Source organism: Anarrhichthys ocellatus, unplaced genomic scaffold (assembly GCF_004355925.1).
Source record: "Anarrhichthys ocellatus isolate YVR2014 unplaced genomic scaffold, GSC_Weel_1.0 scaffold65, whole genome shotgun sequence".
NCBI lineage: Eukaryota > Metazoa > Chordata > Actinopteri > Perciformes > Anarhichadidae > Anarrhichthys > Anarrhichthys ocellatus.
In genome coordinates, this window is record NW_022280095.1 from 1418266 (window position 1) to 1436547 (window position 18282).

General features: G+C 41.6%; 1 protein-coding gene across 6 annotated transcripts; it reads left to right on the top strand.

Annotated features, from left to right (window-relative positions):
* Positions 1-4148: 4148 nt before the first annotated feature.
* On the top strand, positions 4149-18197 carry arfip2b (ADP-ribosylation factor interacting protein 2b). 6 transcript variants are annotated; one of them, XM_031872671.1, is made up of 10 exons: positions 4149-4462; positions 6199-6309; positions 9017-9073; positions 10460-10568; positions 12041-12097; positions 13585-13700; positions 13849-14070; positions 14213-14370; positions 15190-15364; positions 15497-18197. In XM_031872671.1, the coding sequence occupies exons 2-10, from the start codon at positions 6211-6213 to the stop codon at positions 15650-15652; spliced, it is 1149 nt and encodes a 382-aa protein (XP_031728531.1). In that variant the 5' UTR covers positions 4149-4462; positions 6199-6210; the 3' UTR covers positions 15653-18197. The 6 variants fall into 6 exon arrangements, with proteins under 6 accessions (XP_031728531.1, XP_031728529.1, XP_031728530.1 ...); XM_031872669.1 differs by lacking the exon at positions 12041-12097 and adding an exon at positions 13122-13208; XM_031872670.1 differs by lacking the exon at positions 12041-12097 and adding an exon at positions 13122-13208 and having other exon boundaries at positions 9017-9049.
* Positions 18198-18282: the final 85 nt, after the last annotated feature.

Below are 18282 nucleotides of genomic sequence, written 5' to 3' on the forward strand. Positions count from 1 at the left end.
GGAAGGAAAGGATTTACGCCACTCAGCTCAGAAAGCTCCTGTGCTAATATTACTGAACAACACACACGCTTAAAAAAAACAGCAGCACGACATCCTGCAAGGAAAAAGAAAAACCTTTAAAGCTAACGACCTGTAATATTTACCCAGGGCGACTCCTGACTGGCTCACTCACAGCTATAGAGGTCCCCGGACACATCAGGGCAGAGGCCGGTTGTTTTTTTTGCTCCTGATGCAGAACAGATGAAACTTTTTGGACATTTTCTTTTGGTTGCTATTGAAGATTGTGCGATCAGTTTTGTGGTCAGTCAAAAATATTTAGACAGTGATATGACCCTAAAAATACGGCGTGTTTGTGTGTATGTGTGGCTGCTTCACAGGAATTTGTCTACATGAATACAATATCTCAGTGGAGCACACACAGCTTCAGTGTTAAACAACCACTGAGAGGTCGAACACTTTGTTTGAAAAGAGGTTGGGGTGTCTCTCCACAATGTAAACACCTCAAACAGAAAATCAGTCTATTAGCAGCGTTTCTGATTAGCTGATGAACAAAAGCAATCAAAGGCTTGCTTGGTCCCTTGGAGAATATACATCAATGTCATTTGTTCAGGGCCTGGTAGTGATTGGCATGTTCATTAAGTGTCCTGTTTACAATGAGCTGACAAGCCCACATGTGAAGTCAGCAGATGATTCTAAGTGGCTCCGAAAGGCTGTTAGTCATCCAGCAGATCATGAAAATGATCATAAAAACTGCTGCAGTCATCATCATGTGGCCACTTCGTTTTTTCCTAAGAGAGGCTGATTTGAAAAGCCTCATCAGCTTTTGAACCGAGTCGTCTCTTTGATGAAGAGAGTTCGCGCAACTTGTTCGTCAGCAGTGGCTTATATGAAGTCTGCTCTTTGTGTATATACTGTAGACATCGTTCTTATTTGGCTGTACTGTATTTATGTTTGGGATTTGGTGCCATCATGAGGGCACATTAGGTATAGGTGGACCATCACTGATTTTTACTCTGTATTTATTGATTTTGTTGGGAGGCAGTATACTAAATGTGTGCTGCACTAAAAATGTGAAATGCAATCATTTCTGATTTGTTATGTTGCTGGTTGTGCAGAAAGTGACTGCGTGAGACTTCCCCGAAGTTTGCGTGAGTCTTTACGTGATTCAACAGGTGAGTGACGAAAACATCCCCTGATTCCAGTAACTAGTCCTGCTGAAGCCAAGCTCATGCTTCATGTGGTCGCTGACTAACTCAAACATAAAAGACTTTCTACACCACTTTCTGCAAACACGACATTTACTGGTTTATGTGAGTGTGGTTCACTACCAATCAATCCTCTATGTTCGTGCTGTCCCATAATGGTCATTTTAATTATATTAGTCACAAATGGACACACTTTCCTGTGATTTTGCAGCAAGTGAGAATTTATTTGATGTGTTTATTCCACGCACTACAGTTCCTCCACGTGTAAGCAAGCGCACATAGGACTGAGCACAGGAAGTAAGAAGTATAGCCATGAATTATGGGCCTTGATTTGAAGTTCAGGTGGTGGAGTTTTGACTGAACTGAAACTCACCTCAATAGCACATGCTGTGATAGATTGATCAAAAAAATCAGCTGTTTTCATAGCATGTCTCTTTTTTTCATCTTACCCTCCTGTTGGAGGGATTTATTTTAAGTAAAAAACGACATGCTTTTCTCCTACACCGGCCTGCAATTGAGCATGAACCTATTTAGGGTTAGGTGTCATTTGTTTAGCCATTTCTTGTATGAATTGTATTCATTTTGCCATACTTGGCTCTCTCATCTCGTGTAAAACTCATAGAACTAAAGTAATTGTTGCATGTCGAGGAGACGAGTTAATAAATCCACTCAATCCAGTAAATCAAGACTCACTGTAAAAGTGAATCGACGGCTATAATCTGGGTGGACAGCACTGCACACATCTGCAGCAGCAGCTGTGGCTAATTTTGTTTCATGTGATTATATTGTCTGCAAAACATTTGTGTTGTTTCTAAGTTGTTTAGGATAGAGAAGAAGACAAAGTTGCACAAAAACGCTCCACCGTGTACACTGGAACAGGTAGTGATCCAGGCTGGCAACCAAAGAAAACACACCAAGAGCTGGAAAATTCACACTGTTTTCAAGCACACTTCCATTAGTAAAACATTCCCATATGGCAATTCACGCCCCTTCCAAAAAATAGCATGAGAGTTTCCTTTGGCTCCACACTTCTTTGAGTGTCCAATATTCATTAATAAAACGTTCACTCTCTTCCTGGCTTTCACTTTCCACCTCCTCCCTTAAACTCTGATTGACTGCAGAGGCTGTTTGAATCCCCTCAGCCCTCCAGTGTTTGTAGGATCTCTTCCAGCACTGTTAACATCACTATGGTTCATTCATCGCTCACAGCATTGAGTAAGAAGCGTATGCTCCAAGTGCCCGCATTAGCACAGTCATTGTGTTGCATTGTTCTCTGGCATGAGATCAATATTGTGACAATGTGTACAGTGAGTTGTATATGCGGCCTGTTGCCACCCTGTTATTCAAACATGACAAATTAGCTTTTATTATTTGTTTTTGATATATGAGACTCCCTGTGAAGCAGTATTGATACTAAAATGAAGTATATGGAATCCTCGCAAAAGAAACAACGAAAATAATAAATTTAAATATGAATTCAAGTTTTGCATTTACAAATAACATTAAGGTTTCATAATATGTGTGTTTCAGTGATAAAGATCACACAGGATCTTTATGAAAATACTCAGTACACTGAGAGAAAAGTCACAAGACAGTATTGGCAGTAGTTCTCCTCAGCAAATCACATACTCACACTTACCCACAGAGGGCAGTATTATAGTTATGTTTAGCTTTCACCACAGCCTGAGGTTGGAAATATCAAGCAGTGAGGACGTGTACAACATGAGAGATGATGAGTCAGCACAGCTACTCTTAAAATTCACTGGGGGCATGTACAGTACAAGGAGAAAGAACAATATAATACTATGGAGTGAAATCAATTTCAAAATGGTCACAAATGAATGTATTACATGATCTACAAATGAAAAAAGGTTTACAAATGGGTATGACAATTTTTGCATAAATTTAAACCAGATATGAATCAAATTCTGTGTGTTCTGTATGAGGTGCATCCTCCAACAACCCTTCACTGAATATGTATCGGTCTGGCTTATAATAAAATTTATATCACACTAACCATTATATAATCATTAAGATTAATTCAGATCCTTTATTCATTTTCAAAGACAAGTTGGAAATGTCATGTCAGGCTTCAGTATCTTCATAGAGTAAAGAAACATCACAAGATGAGTTATCCCAACCTTAAACCTTTCACTTGTGAATTTTGAAACTTGAACAGACTTCAACCAGTCCAAACTAGGGAGTTTGTTCCCATACAATGGGCAGCATATTCTCCTTTTCACACAACTAATTTTCCTTTATCTGTGAGGATGAAGCAGCATAGCCCTTTGATATAAAAACATACATTCATACCCTACATAACAATTCTAAAATATGTATCTCAGACAAGCTTTAATGGGCAGGGCCTACAGGTCACTGTGTATCCCAATTATATGATCAAAGAATGTCCTTAGTTAATGTTGACATCAGCCATCAGCCAGCAGTTTGCTAAAACGTGCATACATCACCTGCAGGATGCTCTCAAAGATGGGTCATAGGCGTGTGAAGGAAAAATGAAGACCTCTCACTCAGTTCCAATTTCTAGATACAATCCCGAAGTGTGAAGGGTAAATGTGCTCAAAATCAGCTGTCAATTAATTTTGTCAATAGCATCAAACTATCAAATAAGCACATTACCCTTAATTTAAACTACTTAAATGGGTATGCAAACATATCATTTGTTGTAATCAAAATGTGTGGAAGTTCAATGTTACAGGCAATTCTATTTTAATAATGTCAATATACACTTTTTTATAATCAGGCAACTGGACTGTATTATACATTTATGTAATATGTTCATTTATACATGTATATAAAGACGCGTGGCTGGAAGGTTACCTCTATGCTCCAGAGAGCACCATGTCAGTGTTTTGCCTTTGTAACGAGTGATCCATCTTCTCCTAAATAGACGTGCTTTGGATCAGAGCGCGTCCGTCTGCAAAATGAATTGTACGGTGTCGTCAGTTCCGTAAAGCGTTCCTTCTGGTTTCATTAAAGAAAATAAGATAGATACGAAGACAAACGCAGTAAGAACAAGGCTTTACCCGACTATGGCATCAACATATTCTTAAACTAGAGCACTACGTTGTTTCCCACGGGCATTTTTTTGTTCCCCCTCGGACTGACCACAGACACAATAGTCTCCTCTAAGCCGCGCGCATAAACCGGGATGCACTGCCGTTAGCCCGTTTTATTAGCTCGCTCGCTAGCTTTCCCCCCCCAACTGCTCTGTTTTTAACGACGGGACCAAGCATACCGTAAGTCAAACCGCTTGAAAACGACAATATTAACGTTGCATTGTGTCTGTTTGTCATTTCTACATATGTTAATCAACCAGCTTATACACAGTGAATCCTAGGTTGTGTTTTTGACCAGCTTCCTCCTAACAGCTGCTCATGTGACATAGAAGCAGGCCTTTTTTCTAGAAAGCATATTCTGCTTCAGTATGACATTCATAACCGGTTATGTCTTTACTTCCCGGATAAAGCCCCTCTGTGTTGGGCAGATTGAGCCCACCGGGGGAGGCCTGCATCTAGAGTTACCTGCTGGAGAGAGAACAACTGTACACCTGTGCTGATGCACCTGTCGGGGCTCCCAGGATCTTGCAATTTAATAGTAACCTATATCTTACCTTATATAATAATGATAAAGAACATTGTCTCTGTTATAGCACGTGTTCTTCAAGTTATTTTGGAAGCTGTCCGTTCCTAATTATAGGCTGTTAATGATTAATACACAAGGTAATGCCTAAGCTCCCCCTGTTGCTGTTTCATATTGAGTCAGCCTGGTTTAGGTGGTTCGTCTAAGAGACAGAAGACAGTGGATTGAGGGACTTGGCACTGTAGCAAGATCAGGGCCTTCATGTAGATGTTATGCAAAGCAGTACTTTGTTGCTCAGTCTATGATGACCTTTGTTTCCCTGCCTGTTCTGCAAGTGAAAATTCCAGCGTATCTTTATCTCCTACTTTACCTTGAAAAGAACAATTCATATGGAGAAGATGGACATTTTTTTCCGTCCCAAATATCTGACGAGTGCAGTGAGATGTCTAGTGTTGAGTATTGTTGGGCAAGAGAACCAGTACTTCAAATGTCTTAAGTCAACAGAGATGTTGTCATTCCTCAGGATATGGACTGGGCACGGCCCACAAAAGCCCACTTACAATAGGCGAGGTCAGAGCAAATGTAAACAAGCGCTACCTCCCTTCAAACAACGTCTGGGACGTTGGTGCCAGCAAGAGATTTAACCGCCATAGAACTACCAAGAGTCAGCCACATGGTTGCAAAGCTTATTTTTAACTAATCAAATGTGTTGCCTTAGTTTACTTATATAATACACACAAACCGTACACTCATTTTGAGTTATGCTGCATATATCTGATTGCTGGATGCATCCTGTGACGGGATGCACACACACGCACACAAATACAAATACATACAGTACATTCAGTGATTGTTGGAGTGAATACACTATTTCCTTCCAAGCCCAAAAATAGGAGCTAAATTACTGCTTGTCCAGCCCTTTCATGCTTATGCGATTGCACATCTTGAATGTACGTGTTTGACCTATTAGAATGACTAATCAGTGTTGATCTAATCCTTTTGCTATCTCCCCACTAGTCTGTGTTTTTAGGGAGTGGGTTCTGCTAACATCTGGACCTTGTTAACAGACTGTAGAGTAGAGTGGCCACTTCAACAGCTCACTGTAGCGGCGGTGTTTTAGCGTGGGCCTTTCATAGGTGTGCTGTATTCATGCCGAGCGGTAGCCTTGCTCTTTGAAAACCACCTCCTCGCTTATTTGTGGCAATTATATTCCCATCTGCCTCATGATTTGGCTGTTTTGACTACGCTCTTTGCTCCGTCCTCTACAAATCAGGATTAAGGCCTCGCTGTTTTTCCATCCCTGTCTTTTTTTTTCTGACATCATTTACATATGTCAGTTTGTTGTTTCAACACGTTATCTTCCTCTCTCTCTCTCTCTCTTTCTTTCACACAGACATAGTGCATTATGACAGACAGCATTATGAGTAAAGCTGCCACAATGGAGATTCCTATCAACAGTAACGGTGACACAGGGACCCTCCCAGAAGATGACAGCCTTGAACAGGTGGGTCACAGTTATATATCGCCCTACTGTGTGTAACCTTTTGACACCAGCCTGTGTAGCTGTTGTCAACCTATTTAAAGCTATTATTACACACACTGTTAAGCATTTACCCGCTTGCAACCCCAAGCTGACAAAAGATAATGTGCACACTCAAAAGCAAACCAGTGAGACAGAGTTGTTTATTTTCTTATTCATGTACTTGTAAGTAATGTATCTTATTTGTCTGCTCAGGATAAATACAGGACTGTCTCTGCAGCTTATATCATTCACATGAGCGCACATGAAGAAAATGAACCCTACATTTAAGCCTGATGTCATTACGTGGTGGTGCGGTTGGTTTAACCCAGTCTGACGGATTAATGCGAGCCTTCCGTTGTTTGAAGTTGTGTTTCGGGGTATAGTTCTCAGCTATCAGGAGATCAGCTAAGTGAGTCGACCATTCACACTACCACAGCACTACCCTGTGATAATATGCAGAGTACAGTTTAAGACTAATCCTATTAGCAAATAGAGTCTCCAACACTGGCTGTATGGCTGTGGCCCGTCACTTGTTGTTCTCTCATATTGCTTTAATGTATCTGTATTAACCTGAGAGCAGGATGATCATTCAGGAGATTTGCTCCGGTCCTTTTGTAGTGATTTAAATGCTGTATTCTCTGCCTGGGTTTAACTATTATTGTGTTATGTGTTGCCTGTCGTACACAACCACAAGTCCTTGTATTACGTGGCTTGCTTGGATACATGTGTGGAAAGAACTGGGAAATTAGGTGTTGTAGTTTCCACTCTCCTTGGGAAGCAGTTGTTCATGTGGCCTCATGTTCAGGGTTGAGGACATACTTCTGTGCTCTATGCTCGGTGTTGAACTGAAAAGCTAAACTCTCAGATGTAGGTGCTCATTTACAGAAGAAATAAGCACTTGTTTGCCTCCTTCAATATCAAAAGAGACTGCTCTATCCCAAGTGTATATTGCCAACATCATGTTTCCATCACTTCCAGTCAGTGACAATGAAACAGATGAGTTGTAGAGTACGTTAGGTGGAACCGGTTTTTCCCTTCCCTGCGTCCTAAGGCACACCTTGTTGGACAAACAGACTGGAGATCCTGGAGGATTCAGGTTATTTGCTCACCAAACCATACGTGACTCCACTCGAGTACTAAAAGGAAAAACCCCTCTACCTTCTCACCAACATCGCACGGTGAAGCACGTATTCAACCGTTTGGTGTTGTTTACCGCGTTCCCGTATGAGAAGCGTTCGGCTGCCCTTGTTTCGGTGCTGCATATTAAACCAGTTGTCATAGCAACTCTGCAATTAATCTGAAACGGGCTGTGCTTTTGTCCTTGGGTGAAAGCCCTCCGAAATCAGATTGGTATCTGCTGTGCAGCACTCACTTTAGAGCCGCAGCAGCCTTGTGTCGCTCTCAGCACATCGAGACGAATATCGGCAGGTTGAGGACGAGCAGAAGTCTGGACTCAGATGTCGTAGCGTTGAACAGACTGCTAGCTCGACTGCTAGCAGCATCAGTGTCTACTCGGTGTCTACTCAGACAGTTAACGTTACTTTAAGATGTCCTTTTATGCTGTTATACTTCCATAAGTCTACCAAACCTCACTGCTAAGATATGACTTCCAATATTATTGTTTGATGACTTAAAGGCTCTGTAGTTTTTCCTTTCATCTCAAGGAACAGACTCTATTTAAACAAAGTGTCCAGAGAGGATCAGTGTCTGCGGCAGTGTTTCGGGCATATTGAACAGATGCCAGAAAGAAAAAGGAGAAGATGTAGTTACACAGGCTTTGTCCATCATGTTCATGTTAAGTGGCGACAGAAATTCTACTTATGCTATAATAAAGACCATTTGTCCGAAAGGTTCCACGCAACCCATAGAATTTTCTTTTCTGGCCACTCAAATTCTGTGTTTTGTGTGTGTGTACTCGGTTCCATCTTGATTGTTTTCCCCTCAGTGTTAACGTCACCTTTTAATGTCTGTAAACGTCTTGTTAAAAAACATCTTTATTTGTGCAGTGCAGAGCTCAACAATACAGATTGCCCGATTTGCCCGGGGCAAGTAAAACGGCCTGTCGTGCTAGTAAATCTGGAAACTCACTTGCCCGATCTGGCAGTGGTTAAAAAAACAATAGTGAAACGCATTGTGGAGCTGAGGATGTAAGTGGCTACGAAGTGAGCCATCTCGCTTCCTTCTCATCTCTCCACATGCGCTGTACCAACTTTAGTCTTGGCTGTTATTTAAGACCGCTAATAAATAAAACTGTTTGTATCGGGGCAAGTCAAAACTGACGTCAAGCAAGTAGATTTCTGACGTTGAAACCTGCATTGTTGTACAACACTCTGTATTTTCTTTTTCCCAGTGACAGTGATGAAATAATATCACGGCCACGCTGTGGTAAGCTACAATGTCCCAAGCGAAACACGTTCACCCCGTGGACGAGAGGATCCGCTTGAAGCTTCAACATAAACTAGCTAAACGATGAATCGTGAGCTGCTGTGACATCAGTCATCACTGCTCTCCATCTTACATCCCGGCTGTTTGTGGACATTATGATGATTTATTTTGTCATTCTATCTTGCCTCATGATTTCAGTCATGGATTTTTTCTTTTTGTCTCCTTTCTTTTTCCTATTTGTTTCTTTTTGTTGTCGTTGTTGTCGTCGTTGTTGTTTGTCGATTCCCCCTCCATCTCTGTGCAGGCTGCACAACTGCAGTGGAGCTTAGATGAGAAGGTAGGGAGCTCCAGAGGCACCAGGGTGAGCAGGCCATTCGTCCATTTGTGTGTGTTGGTGTGTAGTACTGCTCAGTGGTTTGACTTTATGCGGCGTTAAATTGCCTCACAGCACTACGTCGGTCTATTTCACAAAGTGAAGCAAACCACTGCGCAGCTTGAATTGTGCCGCCTGTTAACTCGGCTCCTACTAACTCTAGATAAAGTCTCTCAGACCTGATGTGTGTTGAGAGATATGTCCCTCAAATTGAGTAGTATTAACAAAATAGCTGGCATCTAACACTTAGGCCTCAATATTACAACCTGTTTCCGTTTGATTATTCATAATCAGCTGGTGTGTGTTGAGCTAATACAACCTAGATTCTGTGTGCACTTGATGTGTGAGTGTGAGTCCTTCATTTTAGCGGGTGTCGGGGTTGGCAACACAATAATGGCGATGTACTAATACTCATCGTGTCGTACTACTGCTGAAATAGTACCCTGAAGCAGAGCTTGGATACATTTTGCGTATCGTACTGAAGATTCCTCGTTTAACCTCCAACAGCACAAATCACAGCAGTAGAACTTTTACTTCCTTCTGGATCAGACATGTTTGGGTTTGCTTACAAAAAGGAAATAGTTCACTAGAGCTTAGAGTTTCCTTATCACAGACTTGCGTTAGAGTTTCAGGAAGTGTAATGTATGAATGTTTTGCTCCAGTTTACGTTGTCGAATGGACCATATCTTTGCCCATAGTTCAGTGCAACGTCTGTAGTGAATTAAATAAGTGGCTTGCTTACAACACAGGCAAGAGTTAAACACTCTAAAGTCTCGCGCATAGTTTTCCAAAGTGAAAAATCATTCCAGTACAGATTTTTTTTATTTTCCATAAATTCCTCACAGATGTTATTTATTTCTTTACTGGCTCATAAGATGGATCGTAACACAGTTCCCCTCCCGATCCAGAGCTTTACTGAAACCTGTGATTATTTTTGGGAAGGAGGAAATAGTTTGCAGGAGCGTTTCCTGCCGCATAGATGGTCGAAGTCACTGCTTGCGTTAGACTGTCGTAGCGGTGGTATTGTCGTCCTCTCGCTCGCTCCTATCAGGGCAGGAGATTCAGGTTAGGTTGATTATTGACTGGGTACTTTTGGTGTGTTTGCCGTCTTTCACATACTTCATAGTTTTTCCTGTTGGCTTCCAGATAAGGGGTTACATTTAGACACTGCCTTAAGAGTGTGTGTACTGACTAACCTCTAACATAGTAGTGTTTGTCCCCCTTTAGTGAATAAGCCTCTAACCCACACTGTCTGAATTTAACACTCAAGTGATAATCTCCTGTCTACGTATCCCCCCCCCCCAAACCCCTCAATCCTTCCCTTCTTCTTGTTCTTTTTTTATTTTATTTTATTTCCCCACTTAAACTTTGCAGGACCTGCAGCAGGTGATGGTATCGGGTCCCAATCTCAACGAGACAAGCATTGTATCGGGCGGTTATGGAGGAACAGCGGAGGGAATCATCCCCACCAGCTCAATCAAAGGTAGAGTCCCACTTCTCTCTTCTTCTCTCACTGATCTCTGATACCTCTTCAGTCTCCTCCCAGCTACGTCGCCGTTCCACTTTGACTCGACACTGTGCTGCGCCTCTGCCTCCGACGTTATTCAGCGAGTCTAATGACGGTGAAGTGTTTGGTTCATGGGGCCTCTCATCATTCTTCCCATGAGATCGTCCTGCGATTCATTTGTGGTCAATTTGCACTGATTCCTCCCTAGCTCGCCGTAGCCTCCACTGCATCTGAAGATGTGCCTTTGTGGTCTGTGGTACTCACTTATTTATGGTTCTTCTATGCACACATATGGGAGGGAGCAGGAGGGCCGAGTGAATGATGAGCTTTATTGATTTTAAGAACCACATGAGCACAAAAGTGTTTAGTCTGATCGTAATGTCAGCCATTTATATCTACGTATGCAGAGGGTCCTTTTTCATGGAGTCTGCTATAGTGATATAACACTATGGTTTAAGATGGCGCCATTTGTGTCAACCACCGTACATTACCTACAGGCTTGGCACACAGATAAGTTCTAGTACTCACCACTAGGTGTCCAACACACTGCACCTTTTAATGGTAAAACCAGGCTTAATAAAAAAGCAAAAACAAACCCTTTTTTGGGAGGAATAGCAGGTCATCAGGGTATTATGCCACAGAGAGCTGGTATACATCTGAAAGACTGGAACCTGAAGGTTAATGCGAGATGCAGCACTTTGTGACAATAGTCATAAATCTGATTTAAGAATTTATTAAAATAAATTGTGAAAGTGAATAAGGGTTAAGAACATTATAATGGAGGTACAGGATGGCCATCCCTATGCTCTATTATGCCTCATAGTGGTTGAAGCAATTTTGGGGTTGATACCAGCTTTTGGTCCAAAAAATGCATGGGATTAACATAAAGTGCACGTGTGTAAAGGGGTAACTCATCAGTACCCATAAAACTAATTTTTCTTCAGATATTTTGAAGTTCAGCCCCTTTCTGACAAGCTCACCTGACATGGTACCGATAGATTCCTTGGTTCCTCTAGTGATCCTCCTACAGCCTCGGCCAGGATCCTCTCGCTCTCCTCCACCAACGCAGCCCCTTGCATTGTTTTTAACAGTCTACATGTCACAACTCATGACCATTGTAAAGTTTCCGATATACTGTAACTGTACTATAATAGTAAAAGACAAGTTTATTATCAAATATGTCTAAATGTCGAGCAACGGTTTGAAGTCGTATGTCAAGAAATCCACAAGTATCCTACATCAGATCACAGTACTCCCATTAATCACACATTTCATACTAAATGATGAATCCATTACGCTGTGTCTGTGAGTTGTGTGATAGCATTGACGTCGGCAGTGTAGCTGAATAAACTGTATCAAAGGGAATTAACACTTTGAGTAGTTTTTTAAATACTAATACTTCTGCTTCTCTCTCTCTCTCTCTCTCTCTCTCTCTCTCTCTCTCTCAGGCCCTGCTGTGCACTACAATGCAGAGTTTAACAAAAGGATCCCAGTTACAGGATTAGGTGGCTCCTTAGACCGGATTATTATTTATAATCTAGAGTTTATTTCCAAAATGTGATGGAATCATTTTTTGCGACGGAGGACGTTTTTAGGATCCAGAGCCTCCAGTCTGTAAATATGTAGTACAGTACTTTTTAGTTAACTGCAACACATAATGTCATTCTGATTTTAATGTATATCGCTCACATGATGGCTATCTCATTTTGGAAAGTCTTTTTTTACATAACTGGGATCCACCTTCTCTGTCCTTTTGATCTTCAGCATTTTCTCTCTTTTTCAGAGGCGAGAGGAGCAGTACACTTCCTTCCTTCCGCCTGCTCCTCTCTTTTAAATTGTGGCTTTTTTTCTATCACAGCATTTCTTTGACATCATTTTCTTACTGGTTGTTCTGTCTTGCATGTTTGTGCTAAGACATTGAATATAGTATATGGTGAAGTAAGATGATATTGGGAGAAGCTTAGTCAACGTTTAAGTTTTGGAGGCCCTCATTTCTCTCATCTTGTCTAATCTTTTCTATTTATCATGATGAAATGAAAGGCAAATCCAGTTTATTTATCACAATGTTTAGTTCCGCTGCAATTCAAACTGCCCCCGTCTTCATCATCACTCATTTGTCTTTATTGTCACTAAATGTTGTCTTTTCATCTTTGTACTTGTCTATCTTTGTCATCCTTTTCTTCATTCCCTCCCACACATTCCTCATCATCCTCTTCTCCCTTTTGTGATTTGCACTTTTCTCTCTCTTTTCTGCATTTCCCTGCTCCTCCCCACAATCGTCCTCCTACGTTTATCGTTCCATTTTTGGCACGCTTGTTCAATAATTACGTCATGTTTTATACCCTAAATATCCAACTATCATTTTAAATCCTGATCCCGTTAAAACATTCCCATAATATACACAAAAATCCAACGTAAATCCCACTCCCACACCCTAATTCATACTGACCCTGAACCATTCCTTCATCCATACCTGCCCCCCCCCCCCCACCCCCCCCCCCCCCCCCCACCCCCACCCCACGGTCACAGACCTGCGCGCGAAGGCCAGGCGAAGTAGCGTTCCCCCAAGCAGTTCTATCCTCTGCCGCATAGCGAGCCAATCAAATGAGCACCAAGGTACTGGGGAGGGAAGGATGTGAAGTTGAATGCTAAAGGCTCGACATTGATTAATCAGATTGCAGTGACCCAGAATATCTTCTTTCTATTAAAGCGCAATACAAGTAATTTAATGTTATTTTCCTGAGCCCAATATGTCCTGTTATTTATTTACTCGTAACTCCAGCTCACTCCAGTGCATGTTTTACAGTGGTGTGAGGGATAATGGTGATGGACACGAATGCAGCACAGTTTTAATGTACTTTAAGTCGTTTTTTTTTCGATTCTCTATATGATCTATTCTTTGCTGTGCTTAATCTTGTCTACCTGCGTTTGTGTTTGTTTACTTGCGTTTGTTTTTTTTACAATGTTCCTGTGTTTCTACATTGTCTCTCAGGTTCCAACATGCACCACAGCAGCAGCAGCTCGTCAATGGTGGCAGACGACGCGACCCGCGGCGTGGCTGTGGAGAAGCTAGAAACGATGAAGAAGTGGGGTCTCAACACCTACAAGGTATCTGAGGTTCTGTAGTGTTGGAGCTTCATGATAAAATGCTACTTGGGGATTTATTTATTTGTGTCTGTTCCTGAGAATGTCCTTATGCGGTATGCGTTGTGTTCCTGATGTCTCTGTGCGTCTTCCTTTTTATTTATTTTTTCAGTGTACGAAGCAAATGATCTCAGAGCGTTTCGGTCGGGGTTCCCGGACTGTGGACCTGGAGCTCGAGGCCCAGATTGAGGTGCTGAGAGACACTAAAAAGAAATATGAGAATGTGCTGCGATTGGCCAGAGCGCTCACCAACCACTTCTACAACATGGTGCAGACCCAGCATGCACTGGGGGACACCTTTGCTGACCTCAGTCAGAAATCTCCAGAGCTGCGGGTGAGGCCTAAAAATCTCTTTGTGTGGCTTTGATGCTTTAACTCTTAAGACATCCATCTGCTTGAAAGTTGAATAACAGGTTTGTGTGTAGACAACATTGGGAAACATGAATACATTCATGTGCGTTCATTTTCTTTCACAGGATGAGTTTGGCTACAATGCAGAGACTCAAAAGTTGCTGTGTAAGAATGGGGAGACTCTACTTGGTGCCGTTAACTTCTTTGTGTCAAGCATCAACACACTGGTCAACAAGACCATGGACGACACCCTCATGACAATCAAGATGTATGAAAATGCAAGGTAAGCACATGCAGCACATCGATGATTCTTTTCATCTGAGATTATCAGACGGATAAAGACGACACTTAGGAAGGAACGGACGGATTGGGTTTAGGTTTTAATCCTTACACCGAATGAATGCATAACTATATTCATTAAATGATATGCAAGGAATTTGTTCCATCTCTCTCAGCTACGATGAGAATGTGATGCACACAATGAATTCTTTGTGCGTAGCTATTCTCGTGACATTTGAAATTTCCCATTCAGTCTGAACATTTTAAATATTCCCTCTATATCCTTTTTCTTAAAGCGCTTGAACTTGTTTTCAGTTTTCAACTTGTTTTTCTTGAACAATAAATATTTATGACTAAAAATGGTGACAACCAAGAGTTAGTGTTTGGAAATCAATATTATTTTCATACATTTTTAATAGAGTTTAACATCGGCTGTCAGTCTGAGGACAGATGAGCCTCTGGGGGCTATATTTCTGGGGTTAGGTTGAAGCCAGAGGATTTTCCTCTTCCATACTCTGCTCGTTATTTACACTCAGATTAGTAATTTGAGATGTGAGACTAGAGATGGAGTTGAGAGACGACGAGTACAATTAAGATGTTTCACAAGTAGCTAGTTGCGTTCCGCCTCGTTTGCTCTCCACAAGGACTGTTTAGCTTCAAATCGCAATTTTCTTCAAACATTGCTAAATCCTGATTGGTGCACAGAAACACAAATACAGTAGTCTATCATGTGTTATGGAATATGTGGGATCCAATTTTACAGTAAAGAGCAATGTTTTAGGGCCATTTAAAACTATTTTCTATCTTTGTTTTCTATGAACAGACTGGAGTTTGATGCCTACCGGTCAGACCTGGAGGAACTGAGTCTGGGACCGAGGGACGCTGTTGCCATGGCCCGCATAGATGCTGCTCAGGAACAGTACCAAGTCCAGAAGGACAAGTATGAACACCTCCGCTCAGACGTCATCATTAAACTCAAGTTCCTGGAGGAGAATAAGGTTAGTGGGCAGGGTAGGCCTACATCATCATCATCATCATCAGCCTTCAAAGTGAAATGTCGGATTTACTCGGTGTGTTGTCTTTGTGATGATGTGCATAATTCCCAAGCTCCCTTTGTTTCTCTCCATCAGGTGAAGGTGATGCATAAGCAGCTCCTCCTCTTCCACAACGCCATCTCGGCGTACTTTGCTGGCAACCAGCAGCAGCTGGAGCAGACGCTGAAGCAGTTCAACATAAAGTTGAGGCCTCCGGGGGCCGACAAGCCCTCCTGGTTGGAGGAGCAGTGAGAAGGTTTTTACTGGATCTCCTGCAGCCTCCTTCTCAACCACCTCCACCTGCTACCTGTCGAAACCCCCCAACTTACAGAGGACCACTACAGAGGGAAACGCATACATTGTAATTGGGTGGATTGAGATGTGAGATGAGCGTGTGGCTGGATGATTGGACAGATGGACTGCAGGGTATTATTGATGAGTGGGCAAAATGCAGCAGGGAACCAAGCGGCCAGTGTCATGAACAGTCAGGGGGCTTTCAGTGCCTCTTCCCAACTTCCTTTTTTTCCACTCTGACCTATTCTGTGTGCTTTGTTCCCAGAGGATCTGTTCACCCCCCCCCCCCCCCCTCTCTCTCTCCCTTTTGACTCCCCTTCTATGTCAGCACCATTCTGCTGTGTGAACTTGTGCTCGTCATGTTCATGGTCATTATTGTTCCCAGAGTTAAACTTCAACCCCCGCACCATCTTGGTTACAGAGACCGATGACAAAAAGGAAACATGACAAATCCATTGAAACACACGGGATGTAAGCAAACATTACGTCAAAACTCTTCCAGACCTTATCACTCTCCTCGTGTGCCTCTTTCTTTATGAGCTTACGCACTACATGAACATGTGGGCTGCAGGAAGAAAGATAAATACACATGAATGGGATTTGTATGGTACACTGGAAAAGGAATGCTTGGACATTTCAAATCAATGTACATTTCAAATGAAGTACTGTTTAAAATAAATGGTGTATGATTGTTTGTAGCTTATAAAACAAAAACACTGCTGTGTTGAGTTTAGTTCTTGCTGTTTGACTGACATCTTTTTAATTTGTAATTATTATTTCAGTACTAGTCGTGCTTCAGAGTGAAGGACAGTATACTGTTTGGGCAATGTCTGCTGGTGCTTTAGAGGGAACGTACTGTAGGACTCCGTCTGTAATCAGCAGAAATGCTACAGATTTCAATAGTAACCTTTTTGACTTCAACTCGTATATGCAACGATTGTTTAAGGAACACTGCCACAGCTTCCCAAAAAGTTCTACTGGTTGGGATCTTTACTAATTGTGTTTTATTTACCCAAAGATAATTGAGATCGATGTTTACTGTACCCTCGATGTGTTTCCATTGGTTGGTTCAGTCTCACTGGTGGACTGAGGAGGCAGGATGAGCACGTCACACAGTTAACAACAAACCTGATAATTAATTGTTTAACAGACTGAGTTTAAAAGGAATTCATTGCATATTTTTTCACATTGATACATTGAAATGTGTTTTTTTGACATCTTGGGTCATATCTTTCGGTCTCCCTGAAGCAGAATATATTTGTCTGTGGTTACCTTTCTTCACACTGAAGATTACTGTAGCTGTCTAATATTACTAATCCTAATATTTCAACACACAAGCTTGTAAGTTAGTAAATTGGGGAATGGGATAACACTACTTGTTCATCATTTGCTTCATGTTCTTTAATTGAAACACTAAGTATAATAAACAATCATCTATTGTTGACAATTAGGAGACGGTATTACCACAAAATATCGGCATGGTACTACAAATGTAATGTGTAATGTAATTTGTATGCGTCATTGTATTTATTATGTTCATTATGTCTGTTAATCTGTTGGAATCGACACATTTGTACCCTGAGACTTGTGTGCAAATTACTCAATTCATGAGTGTGACGTTTTTGCAGATGACACACTAATGTGAGAATACTCTGTAATTGATATTTCTAAACTACCCGATCAAACGTGGTTTAGTGTTCCAGGGTCAAACCTCTGACGTGAGATGAAGATAATCCAGTATAATGAATGTTTTACCGTGCTGATCAGTTAATGGGTTAGTCCTCCACCTTCTTGTCTCATCTGTATTTGCATGGCAGGCAGCGATCCAACGTTCAGGTGTGTGTGAACGCACTGATGCTCCACTCTTGGCCTTCTGCTCGCATGGACTGGCATGACGCTATGCTTACAGTTGATTCACATCTTGATACTGGCTGAAGCAAAAATCCAAAATGTGGGTTTCCTTTTAATTGTCTTAAAGACAATTGATTCATGATGAAAAGCAGATATAGGTTGTGTGATTTGGTTGGCTTGTGTTTTACTGAGCTCGTATCTGTCAGTGTGTCAAATGGGTTTGTTTTATTCTGACTGTAAGAGTCGCTCGGTTACACCTTGGCCTCACCTGCGGCTAAAATTGCAGTTCCACTGATCAGCTCCTGGTCTGTTTGATCGTCGCACAGCAATATTAAAAAACAATGTGACTCCTCTTTTCCAAACCTGCCCCTTTGAACATCCCGAACCCCAACACTGAAATGAATGGCAATAGGATATGTTTTGTTCCGTAATTGTGAAACCAGTAAATTGAGAAAAAAAAAAGGTGTGATGAGCATTTACAGTCACTCTTATAGCAGTCTTTAGATTGTTGCTGAGAAAAGAACCAAGATTTATAAAATGAGATATTTTATTTGTGTACAATCAATATTTTCTAGTCTGAGCTGGTGTACTGTACTGTATGAATGATTGCACATAATGATATTTAAGATGATAAATGAAGTTGTGTCATGGATTGATGTGATACTCTGCCTTCATTCCTCACTCAGACCTGAAAAGTCCCACCCCACCCCGAGGGAACAAATTAAAAGTGTACATTT

Coding starts and splice junctions, on each gene's coding strand:
- arfip2b (XM_031872669.1), top strand. CDS start 6,211: ATGACAGACAGCATTATGAGTAAAGCTGCCACAATGGAGATTCCTATC. Junction 13,701..13,848: donor GGGGTCTCAACACCTACAAG/GTATCTGAGGTT, acceptor TTATTTTTTCAG/TGTACGAAGCAAATGATCTC. Junction 15,365..15,496: donor AGTTCCTGGAGGAGAATAAG/GTTAGTGGGCAG, acceptor TCTCTCCATCAG/GTGAAGGTGATGCATAAGCA.